General features: G+C 35.2%; 1 protein-coding gene across 3 annotated transcripts; it reads right to left on the bottom strand.

Moving 5' to 3' along the window:
* Window positions 1-1,414: 1,414 nt before the first annotated feature.
* LOC134253758 (succinate--CoA ligase [ADP/GDP-forming] subunit alpha, mitochondrial-like) lies at window positions 1,415-16,768 on the bottom strand. 3 transcript variants are annotated; one of them, XM_062736340.1, is made up of 10 exons: window positions 16,727-16,768; window positions 16,311-16,414; window positions 13,143-13,259; window positions 12,475-12,687; window positions 11,911-12,130; window positions 11,554-11,627; window positions 11,162-11,350; window positions 10,977-10,995; window positions 5,732-5,767; window positions 1,415-1,747 (listed from the first exon to the last, which is right to left on the bottom strand). In XM_062736340.1, exons 1-9 carry the CDS (start codon window positions 16,761-16,763, stop codon window positions 5,745-5,747), a joined length of 996 nt encoding a protein of 331 aa, XP_062592324.1. In that variant the 5' UTR covers window positions 16,764-16,768; the 3' UTR covers window positions 1,415-1,747; window positions 5,732-5,744. The 3 variants fall into 3 exon arrangements, with proteins under 3 accessions (XP_062592324.1, XP_062592325.1, XP_062592326.1); XM_062736341.1 differs by lacking the exon at window positions 10,977-10,995; XM_062736342.1 differs by lacking the exons at window positions 5,732-5,767; window positions 10,977-10,995.
* Window positions 16,769-23,077: the final 6,309 nt, after the last annotated feature.

Here is a 23,077-nt window from a genome sequence, read left to right as displayed (position 1 = left end):
CACCTCTGATGTTTTAGAGGTCCGCGTTTGCTCTGCCCCAAAATTTGTATTGTTTAATGGATTTTGAGCTTGAATAGTCCAATACTGTTCGTTGTCTCCCTATATTTCATTTAGATGCATAAAATGAAAATTGTTGGGTCATCTTTTTTATGTTTGCTTGCCCTCTCCCGACTCAGGTTAAAACTAATGGGTCGGTAGGTAGGTTGGAACATCTATTTTTTAATTCTTTTATTTAGAAAATTTCAAATTGCATACAGTGAACCCCTTTGTCTATACAATTCAACCTAGACTTTTCAAGGTAAGAACTTGTAAAGAAGGAAGTATAAAGGAATCACCTCGTCCGGACACCTGTTCCTGCAAACTTCTCTGGGTAATAATTTCATTTTGTTTTAGAAAACAATGGAAGCTCGTACTTCAACTAGAGATTACATATGACCTGATGGTAAGTCAGGCCATTGACCAAAGCTCATTCAAGTAAGTTTAGGTCACTAGCTAAAAAAAAATTAATATTCCCAATGCTAAAACTTTGATTTACTGAAAGATCATACTGAGTACAAAGAATTCTTATGTTCCAAGGTGTATCTTGCAGAAAGTCACTGGGAGAAAAAGTATAAAATTCTTGTATGGGCTTATAACTTTGTAGTGAAGAATCTGGTACAGAGATTGATTCTGACACGATAGGAAATCATGACCTTATAATTAACCCAAGGATATTCTGGTAAGTTTAGACTCATGGGCAGAAAAAATAAACTCATTGTTGGGATATTTTTGCAATAGAGAATCGATGGAAGCTCATACTTGGTACAAGGATTACTAACGTCCTTCAGGTTTGTTATGACTTTAACCTAGTCATTCTTGCATATTAAAAGTCACATGCAAAAAAAAGGTATAAAATTCTTCTCCTCTGCTAGCCGTAACTTAGTAATTCTTGGGAGCCAAACTTGGTACAGAGATTATTTATGACAAGGTGTGTCATAACCTTATCATTTCATCAAGTTTAAAATGTTTGGAACAGGTGTTAAATTCATATACACAGCTTTTTTTTTTTTACTTTGAATAGAATTGAATACAAGTTCTGTTGACACAAAGGAAACCCAGTCTGCCATTACACTGACAGCTTTCGACTTGTTTACAATGTACTAGTATTCCCTTGTAAATCTTTGATTATTTATCCTTCTAACCCTTCATACATTATTTAAACTATCTTGATTCTACATTTTTTTCAAAAAGCTTTCACAAAAAATTATTTTACTTTTTTTTTTTTTTATTTTCTCCGTTTGGAAGAGGATTTAAATCCCCCCATTCAAGGAATATCCCATGCTCAAATTGGCCCAGTGGTTCTGTAGAATAAAATTAAAAGATAAAAATTTTACAGCCTTAAGCCAAGAAAGGAAAAAGGATTGGAAGGATAATTGGAAGATATATCTTTTATTAAATGAATAACTGTATTATAAATATGAAATCAGTCTCTTTTTCAATGTGTATTACATTGTAGATCATTACTTTTGAATATTACAATCATTTTGCAAGCACATGCCAATGGGATGTAAGGCTTTAGTGAAAATCAAATTTTATATCAACTATTATGACATTCAAGTTATCTGTAACACTCATCTTCTAATAATTTGGTAATAATTTAACAAATCACACATCATTTAAAATGTCCCAAATATTTCTTCATCCTGAATTTGAAATGCCCTTACAATTTCTTGTCTTGTCAATGGTGATGATTATGTCTTTCCATTCTCTGAAACAAAAATAAAGAAACAGTTTATAATATTTCATATCCTCAGCACATTTTTATACATGTAAAAAATAAAAGTCTCAAAAACTCAACCTATTTAAAGTCCTAAGCATAATTATTCATTGTTCAACATCTTACAATACTAATGTTAATTCATCTACCTACAACATAAATACAATTCTTTCCTGGAAAAATTGATATCCCCCTCTGTCTTTTGCCCTAATCCTGCATGAGCAAATACAAATTAATACACGTATAGATAAGTTTATTTTTTTCTTTACTGATTCTGCACCTTTAATGGAACTGGGGGGTAAGGCATCCTAGCAATACCAGGGGTCCTGAGTCAACATGTTGCCATTGGATCCCTAGCATACTTCAATAAATATTTAAGGGCTTGCTTCCTTCATTGAAAAGCACCAATCAAATTAATGCTTTCATAAATAGTTTGATAATGTAAACAACAAGTTGACATCTCAATTGCATGTGTAACATGTACAAGTTGTTTATCATAGAATGACTTAATGTGATGGGTTGAGACATAAGACAATAAAGATTTGTAATTTTTCCAAAAAATGTCCCTTTAGTCAGCACAGGAATGTTAAATGAAATACATGTATGTCAGGGGTCCAGTGGCAACATATTGACTTAGGACCCCCTAGCATTGCAAAGTGGTGTGTGTTTTAACATCACTACATTAATGACAATTTAATGTATCAACACTGTAAGACTTTTATGCTTTCAATATTTGTTCAATGCTTAAAACATGCATGTATCAGACTATGTAGCATGTATCATTAAACATGAAAACTTTATCTTGTTAAGATAAAGATCTATAAAAGAGGTATCATATACTATGCATGAAAAATCATTTAATCTTAATTCTTACCAAATTCTGAATTACCCATTAAATTTCAATTACAATGTACATGTATTTAATCTTAGACAATTGTTCTTCTTCAATTAATTGGGTATTACCTAGTATATTTCAAGAACTAGGAATTACCCAGTACAATAATTGTATTAATTTAAAAAAAAAAAGCATAACATGTTTATCTTATTTCCTTTATACATGTTTAATTTGTAAACAAAGCAATGAGAAATTTTGTTACAATGTGTACATTTGTTTAAAAAAAAAGTGTATCCATTTATAAATGAAAATTCTCTTTATGTTGTTTTTAATTTTTATTAAAACTATTATTTATTTTAAACTATTATAAACTAATATTTGTGCTTTCACAATTGTGTATTAAACAGTTTAATTTGTAGCAGGGTCTTAAATTTTGAAAGTTCTTTTCATGCAATTGTAAATTGAATACTGGTACTTGAAGGGAGAAAAGGACAGCAATCTCTGTATTACACACCTTTCATGCCTAGCAAGCAAGAACCCAAGCCTAAAAAATCTATAATACTTGATGAAATGCTTTATCAATCATACAACAATATAGAGAGCACTAGCAGACAATCCTAATGAGTAATACTGAAAATGAATTTTATTTGGCAGGAGCAATATTTGGCAGGTTTTAATTTTCAAGGTTAGCAAAAATTTGATTTTGCGCTTTTTGAAGAGCTTTATATGAAAATTTATTACACACTTAGTAACAAGAGATGTTTGTAAAACACTTATGACCCCTCCCCCCAAATTGGGATTTTTCCAAGTCCAAGGGGCAAAACTCTGTCAAAAATGGCACGATTGTACCCAAAACAGAATTTGACCTATCTGATAAATCTGTATACTAAATTTCATCTCAGCATGTGCAACGGTTGTGAAGAAAATGAACGGAAACTGCAAATAATTGGAATTTTTCTAAGTCCAAGGGGCATAATTCTGTCAAAAATGGTGCAATCATATCTAAAACAGAACTTGACCTAGATATTAATGTGATATATCTGTATACAAAATTTCATTTCAGCATGTGCTACGGTTGCAAAGAAAATGAACGGAAACTGCAAATAATTGGAATTTTTCTAGGTCCAAGGGGCATAACTCTGTCAAAAATGGCTAAATCGTACCCAAAACAAAACTTGACCTAGATATTTATCTGATAAATCTGTATACTAAATTTCATCTCAGTATGTGCAATGGTTGCAAAGAAAATGAACGGAAACTGCAAATAATTGGAATTTTTCTAAGTCCAAGGGGCATAACTCTGTCAAAAATGGCGCGATCGTACCCAAACCAGAACTTGTCCTAGATATTCATGTGATATATCTGTATACTAAATTTCATCTCAGTATGTGCAACAGTTGTAAAGAAAATGAACAGAAACTGCAAATAATTGGAATTTTTCTAAGTCCAAGGGGCATAACTCTGTCAAAAATGGCACGAACGTATCCAAACCAGAACTTGTCCTAGATATTCATGTGATATATCTGTATACTAAATTTCATCTCAGTATGTGCAACAGTTGTAAAGAAAATGAACAGAAACTGCAAATAATTGGAATTTTTCTAAGTCCAAGGGGCATAACTCTGTCAAATATGGCGCGATCGTAGCCGAAACATAATTTGACCTAGATATTCATGTGATATATCTGTATACCAAATTTCATTTCAGTATGTGCAACGGTTGCGAAGAAAATGAACGGAAACTAAGTGGACCGACAGACCGACCGACAGACAGCAGCAAAGCAATATGCCCTCCCTTCTTCGAAGGGGGGCATAATAAATACAGGTTTTTTTGCATATGCGATATGGCTTACGTAACAATAGCTGTATCAGCCCTGCAGTGCTGATACGGCTATTGTGACGTCAATACCACACCCATAGTAAATTAAACCACAAAAACAGTACTTGTGATCATACACAATTTTTGGTGGGTTCATATTCTCTTAATTTTAACTTTTTGAAAATAAGGTTAATCTTAATTTACAAATACATGTAATAGATTATTTTCAAATTTATACGGATCGAGTGCATTGAAATAGAAGTAGAAACAAACCCAAATCGTATGTCAGAGACAATAGACCATGTACATGTATGTAAGAAGTCAATGCATGATTATTTACTTATTTTCTTCTCAAATTAATGTATACTGTATTTTATTACTAAGTATATAATAAACATATTAATTCATACCCTTTTCCACATCACATCCTGTATCAGCCTTCGACCAATATTAGCCCTCGGGCCTTCGGCCCTCTGGCTGATATTGGTGTCTCGGGCTGATACAGGATGTGATATGGAAAAGGGTATGTATTATTCTCTATATATACACAGGATATCTTATCAATGTACTTGTACATGATTAAGAGGAAGCTGCTTTCAGCGAAAGGTGCTAAAAAGAAAACAGAGCAAAATGTAATATATTTACAGTATACATGTCCTGTATGGAAAGTATGCCGAAAGAAATGCTTCATTATAATGTTAAAGAAAAAGCTACCTGATACTCCTTTTGAACATATTGAATGGTTTTCAATGAAGAAGTATATGAAACTTATCTTATGGGTTTCAAAAGTGAATACTTATTAAAGCTGTACAAATGTAGCTATTTATGACTCTCTTTTTATTGACCAGTAATTTTGACTCAATTTTGGTGGACTACTTGTACTTTCAAATAGCAATCCATTTTCAGCTCACTATTAAATGTGTTTTTTTTTTTTTTGTGAGAACACCAGACATCATATCTGATTCTAAAGGATTCCAAAGAAATAATGATTAGATAACAGGGTGGTTTAAAACCCACCATGGTACTGAAGAATTTTCTTGTATATAAAGTTGTTATATGATAATCATACTTTTCCAACAATATTAAAAAACAAAATTGCTAATGTAGGCATATAAGCTTGAGGACAGATGTTCTTATTTCAGAGATTAATTCTGTTTCATAACTCAGTCTAATAACCTACAAAGGAAACTCATTAATTTTAAATGTTCACCTGCGATTTTACTAGGCAAAGGAAGCAAGCAATTACAAAGGAAGGTGCATAATGGTTAACCTTGCCCAAAGCATTCAAATGAGGAAAGGTATTGACCACCAATAAATCCTACCTGTTAATGCTGTCTATACCTCGCTTTCTCCATTGACTATAGTTTAATAAACAAATAAAATATGATTTTCCCAAAAATTTTTAGCATTACATTTAGAAAACCTACCAAAGTGTATTGCAATATATTGTTACGACTTCCATGTTCATTTAATAATACTGCGGTAATAAGATGTTTCAGCTACAAACAATATCATGCATTTAAAATCACAATTATCTAATGCATTACTGCCATGCATTAAATCAGCAATTCAAAAGGCATGTGGTTGGCAATATATTAAACAACAATCTAGTCTTTTCAAAAATCTCTTACATCCTACAGTTTTACAAAAAAAACAAAAAACAAAACAAAACAAAACACCTTGTTGGCTTGCTTAAAATGAGAAATATGCAGAATCCTAAAAAATTACAATTTATTTTTAAGCATATGATGAACTGAACATGAGGCAGATGGGTTATAATTATGCTCTCTGAGTAACTTTAAATTAGTTAATCAACAACTAATCCAAGAGAAACAAAAAAAAGAGATTTCTAAAAAAAAAAAATTGGGAAATTTTATCTTATTATCAAAATTTCCAGCAAATCTCATAAAAGAAAAATCAAAGTTGAACTTTTTCTTAATTTCTTCTTTATAAAATCACTGCGTTGAACATTGAAACATAGCCTTCTTCATCGTCAGTTTACAGTATAATACCTAAAGCTGCTGATACCCACATAAAGACTGAATATATGGCATGGTCATATGCTGTAAATTGAGACTGATTGAATGTACACCAATATAAAAGGTGATATTTCCCCAACAGCTTAGAATCTTTTTTGCTCAGTTTCAATTTTGTTCACTTTTGATATCACACACACAGATATTAAATGGACAAATTTCAATCAGAGATACATCTACTCTGTTTAAACTCTGCATTAGTGGACTAATAATAAAACTTGTGTACTTACAAAATGAATGAATGGAACTTAGAAAATAAATATTTAAAAGTATCTGTGTAGAATCTGTGTAAAATAGCAATACGAGTATGTGTTCATTCTTTTCTATGCATTCCCTTTTCTGTAAAACATATTGGTAAGAAAAAAAAAGTGAGATAGTAATTCATGTATTTAGTCATCACATATTGATGATATGCTGAGTAAACAATGGGTAACATTTTAATGATTTATTCATGAGTCATAATAACACCGGATAGAACGGTGCATTCGGTGTGGCGGCGGTGCGTGACTCGGGGTGGCGGCACCGAAGCGAGAAAAACACCATCAAGGTGTGTTTACCTGCATTTTTTTCATATGTTCAGACATCTTAGATCAGAAAATTGTATGCTACGGAAGAGAACAAATATCAACGTACCTCTGACTGTTTAAAGCAGCCTTTGAGAGTGCTCCGTTTTCTCAAACACTCCTCCTCACTTTTCGGGGTATCAACGTTTTCGACTTCTGACATGATATTCTGTTTCAAAATTGACCTCAAAGGGGTTTTTTCCTCACTTCATCAACAGTAATAAAGTTATACGATAGAATTTAACTTCAATCCTACTTTAAAAGTCAATATATGTTACTAATTAAGCCAATTTAGGCTTCAAACTAGATGCGACGATCGGGGTGGCAGTTTTTATGCCTTGCGGGGTGGCAGCATATCCGAGAAATAAAGATTATTTTTTCATTCAGCGTTCTCCTGGCCCCCTTGCGAGACAAAAAAGATTCAGATCTCTTAGAGAAATTTAGATTATGGCATGGCATGTTATTTCGCTATAAATGTGGCTATGTCAAACTTTAAGAAGTTTATTTTTATAATCTAAAGTCCGAACTGAACAAGAAATTGACACTTTATCATGATCAGTGCATATTGCTTTATGTATGCAGTTGCTACATTTAAGTTTAGAACAAAAGTCCAAGTTAAGCAGTATAAATCACTATACATTATAAGAGAGAGAGGTATTTTTGTGGAGTGATTGTTTTGGGATTTTTACAATTTTTACCTATTGCACACATGATGAATAAGTATAAACAATTTAGTAATTCACTTATGAAGAAAGATTTAATATCTGAGGGGGGGGGGTCTTTTCACAAGTATCTGTGGTCCATAATTTTGTGACAAATTTCTTCAAAAGAAAACTCGAATTTATGTATTCTTACAGGGATGATGCAGGGATGTCAATCTTGAAACATCACAAAGTCACTGTCCATTCCGGTTCTGGTTGTCCAGGATAAGATTTGATAGTAATGCATTAATTAATTGGCGCACGATGTTTTTTCAGGAATATTTTCCAGCAAACCTTGCTTCATTGAGAAATATCTTTAGATAATTTAAAAGATTGTATTTTTAAAAAAAAATTGCCAAATGTCTTGTACAAAACAAGTGATCTGATTATATTGTTGGAGTGCCCATTATCTGATCTGCGATTGGCAAAAAGATGAGACAAAAATAGTAAACTTAAAAGAATAATAAACACAAAAAGAATAATTGGTAAAAAACGACTATGGTTTGTTATACTGATGTGTTGTTACACCACTAGGTTAGTGAAAACTTAAAAGTTGAATGGAAATCATGTTATTTCAAATTATATTTATCCCTGAACATTTTTCTTGTCCCATGTTAAGGGGGGAGGGGGGCTCAAGGACATTTTATACTCCTCCACATACATAATTATGTATATTATCGGTCTTGTAGAGTAGGCTTTCCCCCCTAAAATCTCCCCCCACCCCCCAGAAAACTGACTCTTAAGTAGACTTTCCCGGGGGAAGCTGGCTCTAGAGTAGAATTTCCCCTACGTAAATCACACACCAGAATCAATTTTCTGGGGGGGGGGGGGGGTCCTAATCTGTATATAGTAGTTATAGAGTTTGATTTCCTCAGAGTCAATCCCCCCCCCCCCCCCCCCCCGATGAAATATAATTTAAGGACAGATGATACAAACAAACCTTGAAAATTACAATTTATGTGCTACTGAAATCACTTTTTATTTTCGAGTAATTACGCGAGACAGTGTGCTCGCGAAAATTTGATTCTCGTGTATAATAGTATTCTATTGAATTTTATAGAGCAAGAACCACAATTCGTGAAAATTTGTCTTGCTTATCAAGAGTCAATGACTATCTCGCGAAAATAAGGTGTCGCGAAAATATAGTGATCTATAGTATTTAAATATGTAAAATGAAAGTAAAATTTTTCATTAAAAGTTTCAAAAATGGGATTTAAGGAGATTTAATATGACGAAAAAATTGTATAGACTAATAAGGATGGTTACAGAAAGATGGAAATTTTAACATAGTAAGTTTACAATTTTTAAATATTTTAGAAATTTTATCATTGTAATCATTTACAACCAAAATACATGTAGGTCCAAAAATATATACCAATCTAGACATCCATTTTTGTTTGTTTCATTATATTTTGAGAATATAATTTACATTTCATTTGAAAGCTATTGGTTGGAGATTACATGATTTGCCTTACAATATAAGTAATTAAACCCACTTATTTACCTTTGAAAAATCAGTATATCTTTTTTTCATAAAGATACTGAGTATTGCGGCTGTGGTTTACATTGACTCTATAAACAAGGAGGGGGATCCTACTCTGAGAACGAAAGAGGGGAAATTTTACTCTGGTATGAGTTTCCCCTCAATGGAAAACCCTACTCTAGAGAGCGATTTCCGGGGGGGGGGGGGGGGGAGCTGGCTATAGGGGAAATCTTACTCTACAACACCGGTATGCTCTGGTTGTCGTTTTTATGCTTTTTATTTCAGTTCATTTTACGTTTGTTTCAATGGATTAGACCGAACATGGTCGGGGGGGGGGGGGGGGGAGCATTCTACAGTTTCTTTTATGGCATAGCCCCACCCACTTTTTGCAAAGATAGACATAATAAAGACATTGAACATTTTGGGGGTAGTTTTAGCTCCCACCCACCCCACCCCTTTCTATACGCACAGGTTACAGTGTATTCAAAGAAGGGTGAGTTGTGCATGGGGTTTTGAAAAAGAAAATGATACTGAAAGAATAATTTTTTTTCCAGGTTTGAATTTTGTTCTCTTTCAATTAGCACCACCCCTTTCATTTTTTTCTTCTGAAGCTAATGTATGGTAAAGTTTTTGCCCATTATTGAGGGCCGTATTAAGATTTGTTAAAGTGAAATTATTTGTTGTTTTACATTTAGTGGATGGGATACCCCCTTCCCGCCTCAATTAAAAGATATAGGAATGGATAGCGATCATCTATGATAGATTTTCAAGTTTTTTGCCCATAATGAGTCAAATTAGGGGCTTTATAAAAATTGGCCAAACCTTCTGCACCTAATCAATGCATTTTACCAGGCGACTTCTTGTAAAATGCATTAATTAAGTGCAGAAGATTTGGCCAATTTTTAGCATTTAGTGTGATACACATAAATTGTCAATTTCAGTTAATTTCACATCTTTCGACTATGAACGTATGTCCAGAATAAACAGATAATCACAATATGATAATTTAACAACAGTCACTCAGTTGTTGTTTTGTTAGTTTGGGGACAAGTACAAAGATGTTTATATGTGTATAAAAACTGTGATTGAAATTATCTTGATTATTCTGCTTAACATGGACTTTTGTTCAAAAGCCACATTTATAGCGAAATAACATCATGCCATCTAAATTTCTCTAAGAGATCTGAATCTTTTTTGTCTCGCAAGGGGGCCAGAAGAACGCTGAATGAAAAAATAATCTTTATTTCTCGGATATGCTGCCACCCCGCAAGGCATGAAAACTGCCACCCCGATCGTCGCATCGAGTTTGAAGCCTAAATTGGCTTAATTAGTAACATATATTGAAGTTAAATTCTATCGTATAACGTTATTACTGCTGATGATGTGAGGAAAAAAACCCTTTGAGGTCAATTTTGAAACAGAATATCATGTCAGAGGTCGAAAACGTTGATACCCCGAAAAGTGAGGAGGAGTGTTTGAGAAAACGGAGCACTCTCAAAGGCTGCTTTAAACAGTCAGAGGTACGTTGATATTTGTTCTGTTCCGTACCATACAATTTTCTGATCTAAGACGTCTGAACATATGAAAAAAATGCAGGTAAACACACCTTGATGGTGTTTTTCTTGCTTCGGTGCCGCCACCCCGAGTCACGCCCCGCCGCCACCCCGAATGCACCGTTCTATCCGGTGAATAAGCATGAGAGTAGTGTTTGTCACATTGACTCTTCGAATAGAAGCAATTTATATATGACAAAGGAAAAGCAACAGTTTACGAAACATCTGTACCTTCTTTTGGATAGAGTGTCTAGCAGAAAAAAATCAAATACGACACAACATCACAAAGTGCTTTGAGGTTAATTTGAAAAATCACGCTTCAACTTATTTTTGCACAAAAAACCAAGGAAATATTAGTAAAATATATTAAGTTAATGCACAGAGTTCTAGTCAAGAGGAACAACTCAACAGCATACCTCTAACATTTCTTTTCCTATTTCAGCTGGAGACAATGTGACTGTGACACCAGCTGCTTTTAATGTCTCTATTTTTTCATCTGCTCCTCCTTTTCCTCCGGCAATAATGGCTCCTGCATGGCCCATCCTTCTGCCTGGAGGGGCGGTTAAACCAGCAATAAAGGAAACTACTGGTTTGGAATTTGGACCCTGCAAAATTTAAATGAATGCACTTAATTATTAACAAAATTCATATCTCTTGACATAACCAATGACAAATAAAATTCCTTGCATCACCCCCCCTCGCTTAAAAAAAATTTGAAAAATTTTTAGTTTAACTTTGTAAAAAAAATTTTTTTATATGTTTTGCATTAAGTCTGTTGTACCTGACTGTGGTTATATGTGTGACTTACATGGTTATTATTTCTCAGATACTCTGCTGCTTTTTCTTCTGCCCCACCTCCAATCTCACCAATCAGAATTATTCCTAGGTTTAAGAACATTGACAAAATCTCAATGAAATCCCTTTCAATTTTCAACTAAAGCTAAAATGTTTAAAAAAACATTTTAAATCATGTAAATAAAATAAACTCATGCTTTAATATGGTGTTGCTTTTTAACTTCATTTTCTGAGGATAATTTAAGATCTCTCACTAACTTTCCCTCCAGGTATTTGTGTGTTTATCATATTTAAAGAATTTACTGAAATGGACACTCTTAACAAATTAAGTTTTCTTAAACTCCATCACTTAGCATGCATCAATTCATACCTTCTGTTTTAGGATCAGCTAAAAACACCTCCAAACAATCGATAAAATTGGTTCCATTAAAAGGATCACCCCCGATTCCCACACACAGGGTCTGACCCAGACCCGTTTGTGTGGTCTGATGGACCGCTTCGTAGGTCAGGGTCCCAGAGCGAGACACGATTCCTATACATCCCCTCTGATGGATGTGCCCTGGCATGATGCCAATCTTACATTCTCCTGGCTGTAAATACAAACAAATGTTATGTATATTTCATCCAAGAAAAATTTAAATATTTTCCTATAAAGTATTAAAACTATCATTAAAAGAGCAAATATTTTTTTTTAATATTTTCTCTCTCAATATAACAGATGAATGTACTATTTGCAACATTTACTAGTACACTTTTTGGAACCTATATGCTTGTCCTCATACCTAGGAAAAGATAATTCTGTCAATGATTATTTTCAGAAAGAAAAATTTGACTATTAGTAATCTTAATTTTTCTCAGAAGAAAGTAATGACAATTTCAACTTTAAAACTAAAATTATGTTCCATTCAGTGAATAAATCAGTTCCTGGACCTACTTTAATTATTCCTGGACAGTTTGGTCCAATAAGTCTAGTCTTGGCCTGGCGTACTAATTTATGTTTGACTTTGACCATATCCTGCTGGGGAATTCCCTCTGTTATACAAACAACTAGAGGGATTTCTGCATCAATTGCTTCGTTAATAGCAGCTGCTGCAAATGGTGGTGGAACATAAATAACTGAAGCATCACAGTCTGTCTTGTCCTTTGCCTGTAGCGGATAAAGGATATGGTGAAATTATTCCAATAGTTAGACTGTCATGTATGACTCGAATACATTTAATTTCTATAAGTCTGAACCCAACGCAGCTTATAGCTTTCCATTTTAAAAAAGATTTTCAACAGTGTAAATGTAAAAACTTTTATTTCGTTTTACTAACATGTTATACTGTAAAATCACATTTTTTCGTGGGGTCAAATTTTCGTGGTTTGAGGAAAAACTCCTGGTTCTTGGGGATTTGAATTCGTGGATGAAGAATTGCTTAGTAGTTAAGAATGTAACATTTTACATTTTGTAGTGGACATGAATTCGTGGGTCTATTCAAACCTCGAAAACAACGAAAATTAACCCCCCACGAAAATTTGCGATTTCACAGTATTTCCTTTTTCATTTCATTTACATGTACGTAATATGTGTTACAAGAAGCCAACTGAAACTGTACTTACCTCCTGAACTGAATTAAAGACAGGAAGACCTAAGTGGACTTGGCCCCCTTTTCCAGGGGAGACACCTCCAACCATCCTCGTCCCATACTCAATGGCTTGCTGACTATGTATGGTTCCCTGTCGAGAAAAAACAAAAACTTCAGTACATAGTAAATAGGCTGAAATCACTGCTTGTACATGTTGAAAAGTCATTTTAACCAATTTTGTTTCAGATTTGATGCATCAAGTACTTTGCTTCTTCATATTTGTTATCTAATATCATATTACTTTTATCAAATATGCAGGATTTGAAATTCAGGCTCGTCACCTTGTCCTTTTCATTTGAATGTTTTTGGCCGACTGGTTTTTAATCTGATTTGCCTGAATGACGAACTAGTGACAAGTTGGGAACCTCAGCTGATTCTGACACCTTCATCAAACCTTGGCTGTACCAGGATACTTACGAGTCTACGCTTAACATTTGTGATAAGGCTGTCTGTTTATGGCTTAGGGAAAATGTAATGCTATGAAAATGATAATAAACAAGCATCTGACGTATGACAAACATAGGTAATCAGAGATTACAGAGCTCACCTCAACGAATGTTGTCTTTAAGTAAGGCAAAGTCACACAATTAACCAACAAAAAGTGTACATTCCAGAAATGAAAATATTTAAGCAATTTTGATCGAATACATCGAAATAGACCTACATAAAAAATTTAAACTAGTTGTTCATGAAAATGTAATTAAAATTAAGAATCTGAAGCAAATTTGAGAGTTTTCATCTCCTGATGCAACATTTGTGCAAGTTTGGTTTGGTTTATACAATGTTATATAAGCCTTCAAGTTTTTTGGTAATTGACCTGCACCCATAACTTTTACCTGGTCTATTATCTGAAAAAAAGTATGTCGAATTCAGCATCCAAAGTAAGTCCATTAGTGTGCATCCTAAGATGTATCGTCCATGCAAGTTTGCTCATTATAGGGCTCATAGTTAATTGGAAATGATACATTCATCACAAACTAACATTTTCACTCATCCACAAATGTAGGTCAGATTCAGCATCCGAAGCAAGCCTGGTAGTATGCATCCTTAGATGTATCATCCATGCAAGTTTGGTCAACATAGGGTTTATAGTTACTTGGAAATGAAACCTGCACCAAAAACTTTAACCTGTTCACTCAACCAGAAAATGTAGGTCAGATTCAGCATCTGAAGCAAGCCCGGTAGTATGCATCCTTAGATGTATCATCCGTGCAAGTTTGGTCATTAAAGAAGTCATAGTTACTTGGAAATGAATTATGCATCAAAAACTTTAACCTGTTCACTCAACCGGAAAATGTACATTGTAGATCAGATTCAGCATTCGAAGCAAGCCTGATAGTATGCATCCTTAGACGTATCATCCATGCAAGTTTGGTCAACATAGGGCTTATAGTAACTTGGAAATAAAACCTGCCCAAAAAAATTTAACCTGTTCACTCAACCGGAAAATGTAGGTCAGATTCAGCATCTGAAGCAAGCCTGATAGTATGCATCCTTAGATGTATCATCCATGCAAGTTTGGTCAACATAGGGCTTATAGTTACTTGGAAATGAAACCTGCACAAAAAAATTTAACCTGTTCACTCAACCGGAAAATGTAGGTCAGATTCAGCATCCGAAGCAAGCCTGATAGTATGCATCCTTAGATGTATCATCCGTGCAAGTTTGGTCAACATAGGGCTTATAGTTACTTGGAAATGAAACCTGCACCAAAAACTTTAACCTGTTCACTCATCCGGAAAATGTAGGTCAGATTCAGCATCCGAAGCAAGCCCAGTAGTATGCATCCTTAGATGTATCAACCATGCAAGTTTGGTCAACATAGGGCTTATAGTTACTTGGAAATGAAACCTGCACCAAAAACTGCACCAAAAATGTTAACCTGCTCCAAAAACATTAACCTAGCCATTCCTTTGCTGAAATTGCAGCATCTGAAACTTTGACTGGTACAATGAAACACATTAGAAGCATCTTCCATGCATGTCTAATCAATATAGGACATAGAAGTACTTAAAAAGAAAACTGCTCCAAAAAACTTAACCTGGGACGCCAACGCCGACGCCGACGCCGAGGGTATTACATAAGCTCCCCCAACTTCGTTGAGGTGAGCTAAAAATCTTTGATAGCAATAAAGGTAACGCTAAGAGTGACACTTACTAAGAAACATGCGCTTAGTATCTTTACATAATCATATGTTTGTTAACAAATTGAATTCAGCACAATGTGCTTACTTAAATTTAAGGTGCAGCCATATTGCCTATAAAGTAGCTCCAATTCAATAAAGGTTAACATGATACAGCCAAGGTTAAAGGTTGAAGTACGAATCGCTGACGTTAGCTGCAGAACTGTAGCTCTCCGAAAAAAAATATTTTGACAGACTGGAGAGCTACAGTGCCACCCATTGAAAAAACTGTATATTTATTGCACACAAAAAGTTGTGCTTAGTTCTGGATTAATTCTTCCAAATTCTTACCTCAATTACGAAAAAAGATAGATTTAAAAAAGCTCCTTACTCCTCTATGAAGTACTCTCGCATTTGACATCTGCACAAAATGCGTTGGACCAAATTATCTTGCAAACCAAAATGGCAGTATAAAAAGACGAAATTTTCGATGATCTCAATTTCAAAGTCAGGAGGGCTATAAACAACAATTATAAGGAATGTTTTGTTGTGGAAACAGTGAAAGAATATGTTAGGAACACGATTATATTAATATTTTGAGATGACAGATTAAAAAGATGGAGAAATAAATCGAGAAACAGCGCTCTTTTTTGCGAGCAATAAATATACAGTTTTTTCATTGGGTGGCACTGTAGCTCTCCGGTCTGTAAAATTTGTTTTTTCGGTGAGCTACAGTTCTGCAGCTAAGCTGACGTGTGCCGAGTGGAGTTGGGAATATTCAGTAATATATTCTTTACATATTTTAAAATAAACTTGATAAGTAGCATAGTAGTAAAAAAGTAATAAAATCTGCTTAATACATGTTGCTTGTCTTCATTTTGCAACAGAAAGTTCATCACTGATATTTTATTCAGGCAACATGAAATCCATTTCGACAACCTCAGATCAGTACCAAGGTTGCCCGAATGGCGAGCACAAATTTTGATGTGTTGAACCCTGATTCTGTGTGTATAGAGAGACCTGTTTTCCTGTGAATCCCTGGCAGATAACTTTGGTATTTCTGTCGATCATCAGATTTTTCCGTGTATTGGTGTAACATGATCTGACCCCCGTTTTTGTGATACCTGCAAATATTTTTTTTTCATATCATTTTAACTCTTCGTCCTTTTCATATGAAATCATAAATATGGATAAAAATCAGTTAAATCCAAACTCTTTGTAAAATAAAAGTGATTATACACAGTGCGTTCAAAAATTGAATTCCTCAAAGCAATAGGCCTATTTTCCTAATAGAGGAAATTCGAAATGCCAGTGTCACCTTGGTAAATTGACGTCAAAAGGCAATCCTAGATATGCATAAACCTTTATTTGTGTAAAATGAAACGGATTTTCAGTTAAAGATGCTTAAATATAATAACTTAATTAAATAATCTTACCCGAAATTCTACAAAAAAGTTTTCCAGCCGCAGCCATCGTGGAAATTTCTGAATGTAAAACCTGGCATGCATAGAACGAAGATTTCCGGAAAAGTGAAATCGACAAAGTGAATAATTTTAACCAGGGATCTATATATATAGATCCCTGTTTTAACGTAGGGCATTTATTGGAAAAAAAATCTTTTAAAGGCTTAATGTGTCTATAAATTCTATTTTTATTGCATAGTAATAGTCAAGGTTTTACTCAGAGGCGATTGGTTTCAGCCTGAAGATCACAGGTACTTCAATGGCTGTACATAATAATTTTAACCCATACTTATCTTGTGTTGATTATCATACTATGGGATAAAAAAATATCTAGTATTACAGAATCTACTGCCTGTGTTTGAGTACGATCAAGACAGCCTACTGACAGATTAGTTGATGTTACAGGGCTTTCAACAATAACGTTAAAAGCGTTGTCAGTCTTTCCTAATTATATGGTCTTTTTCATAACCTTGATAGGTAAATATAGATCATGTTAACATTTTAAAAATGATAGGTTAATTTGCAAAAAAACCCTGTAAAATAAAAAGTTATTGGTAAACTGTTTTCCCATAAATTATTAAAATAGAAAAATTGGTGTTATAGGACGTGTGGATACTAGTGTTTGTAATTTCTGTTAAATAGAATTTTTAAAATGAAAAATAAATGCTATTGCCCCAGTTCATCAATGTAGCTTTGATACAATATACTAAAAACATATGTAAAAATGACAAAGAATCGATTGCAAACAGAAAATAATATTCTAATACAACTGTTTCAATTTGTAAAACACATTTTAATTTGCCATTGCACTGAGGCATACAATGAATCCTTAGTGTATTATGAATGATGGTAGAAGTGAGGCCTACCCTTCCCGACAATGGTTCACACTCAAGCACACTCCCTCACACATAATATAAAACTTGTAGCGTAAGTTGGCAGTACAGCAATTTAATGGTTAACACCACATAATTGCCGTTTAATACCGTCAGTGTGAATGATAAACATTTTTCTTACGCTGCTGCTGCAGCTTTAATTTTTAGTTCATGTTTTCGTTTTAAAAATAAAGGCCCTTAGGAAGCATTGCAGTGGGGGAGGGGGTAGGCGACCGCTTTAAAATCCAAAATTCATTATTTGTCAAGCGCATAAGTGAAAAAAGATAGTCGTCAGACCTTATTGAAGCTTGAGGCATAAGCAAAAAAAAAAAAAAAAAAAAAAAAAAAAAAAAAGATTGCTTTCTATTATTTTGTAGATAAACATACTGTATATTGGCCAATATAAAGTAGGTAGATCAAAAGATGATGGATTCAAATGACATAACAATTTACATGCAACAATTAACAACAACATATTCAGGAATTAAATTAGCATTGGCAATGTCCATACTTTAATTCTTTTTTTGCCATGAGTATTCATCACACACACAACTCTTAAGTTTACTTCATACAGAATTCTGTGCGGGAGAAAAAAAAACTCCAAACATTAAAAAAATTCCCATTTAAACATTTCCATTTTTAGAGATCTACCTTGAGGGCTCTCTTTGTTTGTGGTAGATGAATAATCTTCATCATGCATCATAGAATCGAGATCATCAGTGCATATGTACCCGTGTGCTGTCTTTGTACAGTCTTAGATGTTTCTCTACTCCTTCCTGTCTAGACTAATACCATCTCATGCACTCCCCCCACCTACAAAGAGAAGTGGGAGGGAAACCGATTTTATTCCTTCTCCGTATTGCTATATAAATAGCTCTGGTGGTAATATAGTTGCGGTTTGAAACAATACCTGCCTTCCAAACTCATTGCCTCTTCAGCCTCTTTGGCTATATTGACGGTTTTGTTTCTTTATTCCTTCTTTCTTCCATTTTCGATCTTCGGGACACTAATGCAAGTTTATCTCTCTCTTTCAAAGAAAACCATCGATCGTCGTCTCTCTTCTGCATGGAGTTGCAAGACCGATATCGCGGGTTTTTCAGGATGAAATAAGGTACTTGTAACGGGAGAGGAGAAAATGCAGCGGACCAGACCGGGATTCGAACCCGGGCCCCCTGAAACTCCGGTCAGGTGCTCTACCATCTGAGCTATCTGGCCACCGGCGATCGAACCCGGCTGACCGCCACATTCCTCCCTCGAAAGACCCCAACCCAGGCTCATCCCTGGCAGGTCTTTCACCTGTCAATTCCAGGGCATGGCACGGCACCAAATGTAACGGGAGAGGAGAAAATGCAGCCGGACCAGACCGGGATTCGAACCCGGGCCCCCTGAAACTCCGGTCAGGTGCTCTACGAACTGAGCTATCTGGCCACCGGCGATCGAACCCGGCTGACCGCCACATTCCATGTCTTTGTTACATTTGGCGCCCACGTTGGGACCCGGATGTTCTCTGCAGGGTGAGAGCAATTGCCCCTAGAACTTCGCCCCACAGGTGTCGTCACTCCGAAAGAGATGAGGCCCTCTCATTCTCTGGAGGGGGACAATGTGGTAGAGTAAGAAACATGGCATCCTACTAGCTTGGGCTAGTGGGTTAACTCTTTAGCTCAATTGGTAGAGCACTGGACTGGCAAGCCAGAGGCCCCGGGTTCGATCCTCCGCAGAGGCAACAAACTGTCACTGTTACATACCTAATAAAACTAAACTTCTTAAATAACATTCTCTTTATACAGCTACAGTGGCCAAAGGCCTACTTGTATATCCCCATCCTTCGATTTAGTTTCTATATATTTTTACATACATTTATGTAATATACCGGCACCTATACGAATACGTCTCATATTCACATCCACTCAAATTATTTCCTTCTTTCCGACGAAAAAAGCCCTCAAAACTGAAAATTATGTTTCATCTCTACAAATTTCTTAAGCAGTGGCTCTTGCATGCATTTAATTTTTTTAATCTTACTTTAACTGGCTATATGTACAGTTAAAATATTAACAACAATAAAAAGGTTTTTCTTTGTTTGCTAGTGCGGAAATTATAATGTTGCAGATTTTGCAGAAAAAAATTCATAAGCCTTTTCCGCAGGTAATGTATTTTTTTCTGCAACAGCTGCAACATGACAGTCATAAGTTTGCAGGTTTTCCCGTGACAGATCTAACCATCGGAAGAAAGCATTTTATCTGTTTATTGCATTGTAGAATTTGTTAACGATGGGATAACCTGCGTCACCTTTCAGTGGACTCGTCCAAGGATGCATTTTCGGTGACCGAAACGTCGGCGACTGAAAGTTACCTGAGATTCTTACGCAAAGGAAAGCGCGAAATCTCTGTATAGAAACTGTTGCGGCTGCGGAGCTTCACTCAGTGTTCATTCGCCTTAGAATAGATTGATTGATTGTATATTGTTTAACGTCCCTCTCGAGATTTTTTCACTCATATGGAGACGCGCCACCACTTACCGGTGGAGAGCTGCAAATTTTGTCCTATACTCGGCACTCAGGTTCATTGAGCAGGGAGGGATCTTTTTAGTGCAAGTGCCCACTGCGGCATGGGACCTCGGTTTATACAGTCTAATCCGAAGGACCGGTCTCCAGGTCTCAGTGGGAATCGAACCAGCGACGTAAGGATTAACTCCTTACTTCGCGACTCTAGAGCAGACGCTCTAATCACTGCGCCACGCGGGCGACCCTTAGAATAGAATCCGACATTTAACACTTAATATCTATGAATATACAGATGTTTTCAAGATAAGCTTCATTTTTGCTTCTAGAAAAAAATTTTATCTACAAAAATAATATATCTTCGTGATTTTAAACTGAGTAAATTGGTGACCTAGTATCGTTTTAGATAACTGAAGCCCCTCTTGAGTAAAAAAGTCTGAGGCCCATATCTATAGCATATTTTAACTGCCCCCCTTATTTTATAGGACAGTTTTTTGTCAAATATTCAACGGAATAAATATACGAAAGCATTTTTTTCGTATGAATAGATAAATAAAAAAAAAAAATAAAAAAAAAAAAAAAACAAGCAAATTCAAAGAATTGTGGTCCCCCGCTTTCGGAGTCTTTGTAAGTGAAATGTCTTTTTTTTTTATGGCATATTGTGTCAAATATGAACGCCATATCATGCCTGTGTCATTCAAGAGTTATCACCATTTTTTTTGGGGGGGGGGGTTGGTTGGTCAAACAAGAAGGTCAAGGGGTCAGAAATCATAGATGATCGGAAATATCATACCACAGGTAATCACATGACAAATATGAAAGCCCTACCTCTTCTAAATCAGAAGTCATACTGAAGAAATAAAATTTTTGAAAAGTACATTAAAATTTATTTGTAGATCAAACTTTAGGGTCAAGGTCATGGGGTCAATAATCAGAGTATATTAAGAAGGACTTGTCACAGGTAATACACATGCATAATAAGAAAGCACGATCTACTCTAATTCAAAAGTTATGGCAAATTTAAAGTAATGTTTAATTTTTTGAAAAATAGATCAATCTTCAAGGTCAAGGTCACGGTGTCAAAATCATGGTGTATTTAGAAAGGTTTTGTCACAAGTAATATACATGATTTGTAATATAAAGTCATATCTCTTCTCATTCAAAAGATGTGGCCAAGCTAGGTTATTTAGTTTTTGTGACACACGGACAGAACTACAGACTGACAGATGTCCATTCGCTTTCGCGAAAGCGGGAGGCAAAAAGAAAGAAAGAAGAGGCAAACAACAATGTCAAACCAATATTTACACTGTCGCTGCCAAACATTCATGAAACCAAAAAAAAAAGTCCTATCGATGCTTTATCGTGATCTTTCTACTCTCCTTGATTTATAGGGCACTTCGTTCTAAGGTTCTATATTAAACTCGTCTGGTAGAAGCTAATCTCGAGAAGCTTACAGGATGTAAAAAAGAGATGCTTGTACTTTACACCGACTGATACGGTATGATAGAAAATTATCAAATCGTTGCTTTAATTGTTCCATAATGGAGCGGAAACATTGACATTAATGGTCTTAATTAACTTCAAAGTGGCATTACCGTACACGCGAAATTAATGTAGCTCAGAAAGGGATCAATATCGAAAATAAAAATTCCAAGAGATTGAAAGTCCATTGATCTTTTGTACTGAGGTCCGACATGGTCGCTTTTCGGGTTTTCTCTATTTCATTTTATGTGACCACAACGCTGATCATTTTCTTGCTGAACTTTCCAGTCATTATTATTTTAATCAGCGGACGATGTATGGGACGGAAAATCCGTAACGTGCACATCTTGAGCCTCAGTATCACCGATTGTTTGGTCAGCATCAGTAGCGTCTTTCTGTTTAACGCGCTTCGCCTTACGGATGGGATTAACGACCCACGTCCAACCCTGCTGTACGCTCGTTGCTGGTTTGCCCTCAGTATATACCTATGTTGTGTTGTAGCTTCTTTGCTACATTTGTGTTTTATATGTGCAGATCGTTGGTGGATACTAACTAAAAATTACTCTGCCGAGCGTACTAAACGTGTTTGTCGATTCTGGATAATTGTTATAGCAACATGGGTTTGTTCATTTATGATTGTATTCATACCTTTCACAGCTTTGCGACGGGACCATAATATTACCGTGTGTTCCATTCCCCAGCTCTTTTCCGATCACGACGCTCACACCATTTTTCGGACCTGGGCCATTCTTCTCTTCCTCGGCCTCTTTTTCATTATTACTTCCTGTGGGTGGATGCTACATCGAGTTTTGAATCTTCAGAGAACTCTGGTTTCCCCGACATCAAGCAAAAACAATTGTGTTTTTAAAATTAGTAAACCACGGATTATAAACGTTCAACCTCAAACTGGTAAACGAAATGGGGTAAAGGAAGAACCGTCTTTTTCATCACGCAAATCATGCGACATCAACGTAAAGCGACTGTCTTTGAGAACTTTAAAACTTGTATCTCATAGAAAGGCCGTTGTCACGTTGCTGATTCTGGCAGGTTGTCTACTGTTCTGTTTATCGCCTTTGTGTGCTTTGTCTTTTCTAATGGGATGGAGACATGCATTTCCATCCGAAGAAGGCGTGAGCCAAGATGCAATATACTTCGTATGTGTTATAGCCACTCTCAATTCCGCCTTCAATCCATTAGTATATGCATTTCGAGTAAATGAAGTAAGACACAACCTTAGGGCGTTGAAGAAGAAGATGACTTGTATTTGTTCATTTTTTGGGACTGATGAATCTTGATATTCACTATAAGAAAGAATCACAAGATTTAAATATTTTCATATCTTGGGCCTAATAAACCAAGTACATGTCATTAACTCCAAAAACTTATTAGACAAAACTTTATACCCCTTATGAAGACAATTCCAGAAAATGTTATTTCGGGCATTATTACTTTTTTGTAACTGCTTGTTTC

This window comes from Saccostrea cucullata, unplaced genomic scaffold (genome assembly GCF_032062105.1).
Source record: "Saccostrea cucullata isolate Sc308-1 unplaced genomic scaffold, CSIRO_AGI_Scuc_v1 ctg112, whole genome shotgun sequence".
NCBI lineage: Eukaryota > Metazoa > Mollusca > Bivalvia > Ostreida > Ostreidae > Saccostrea > Saccostrea cuccullata.
Note: the sequence above shows the minus strand (reverse complement) of the source record. Positions and strands in the feature narration are given on the sequence as shown.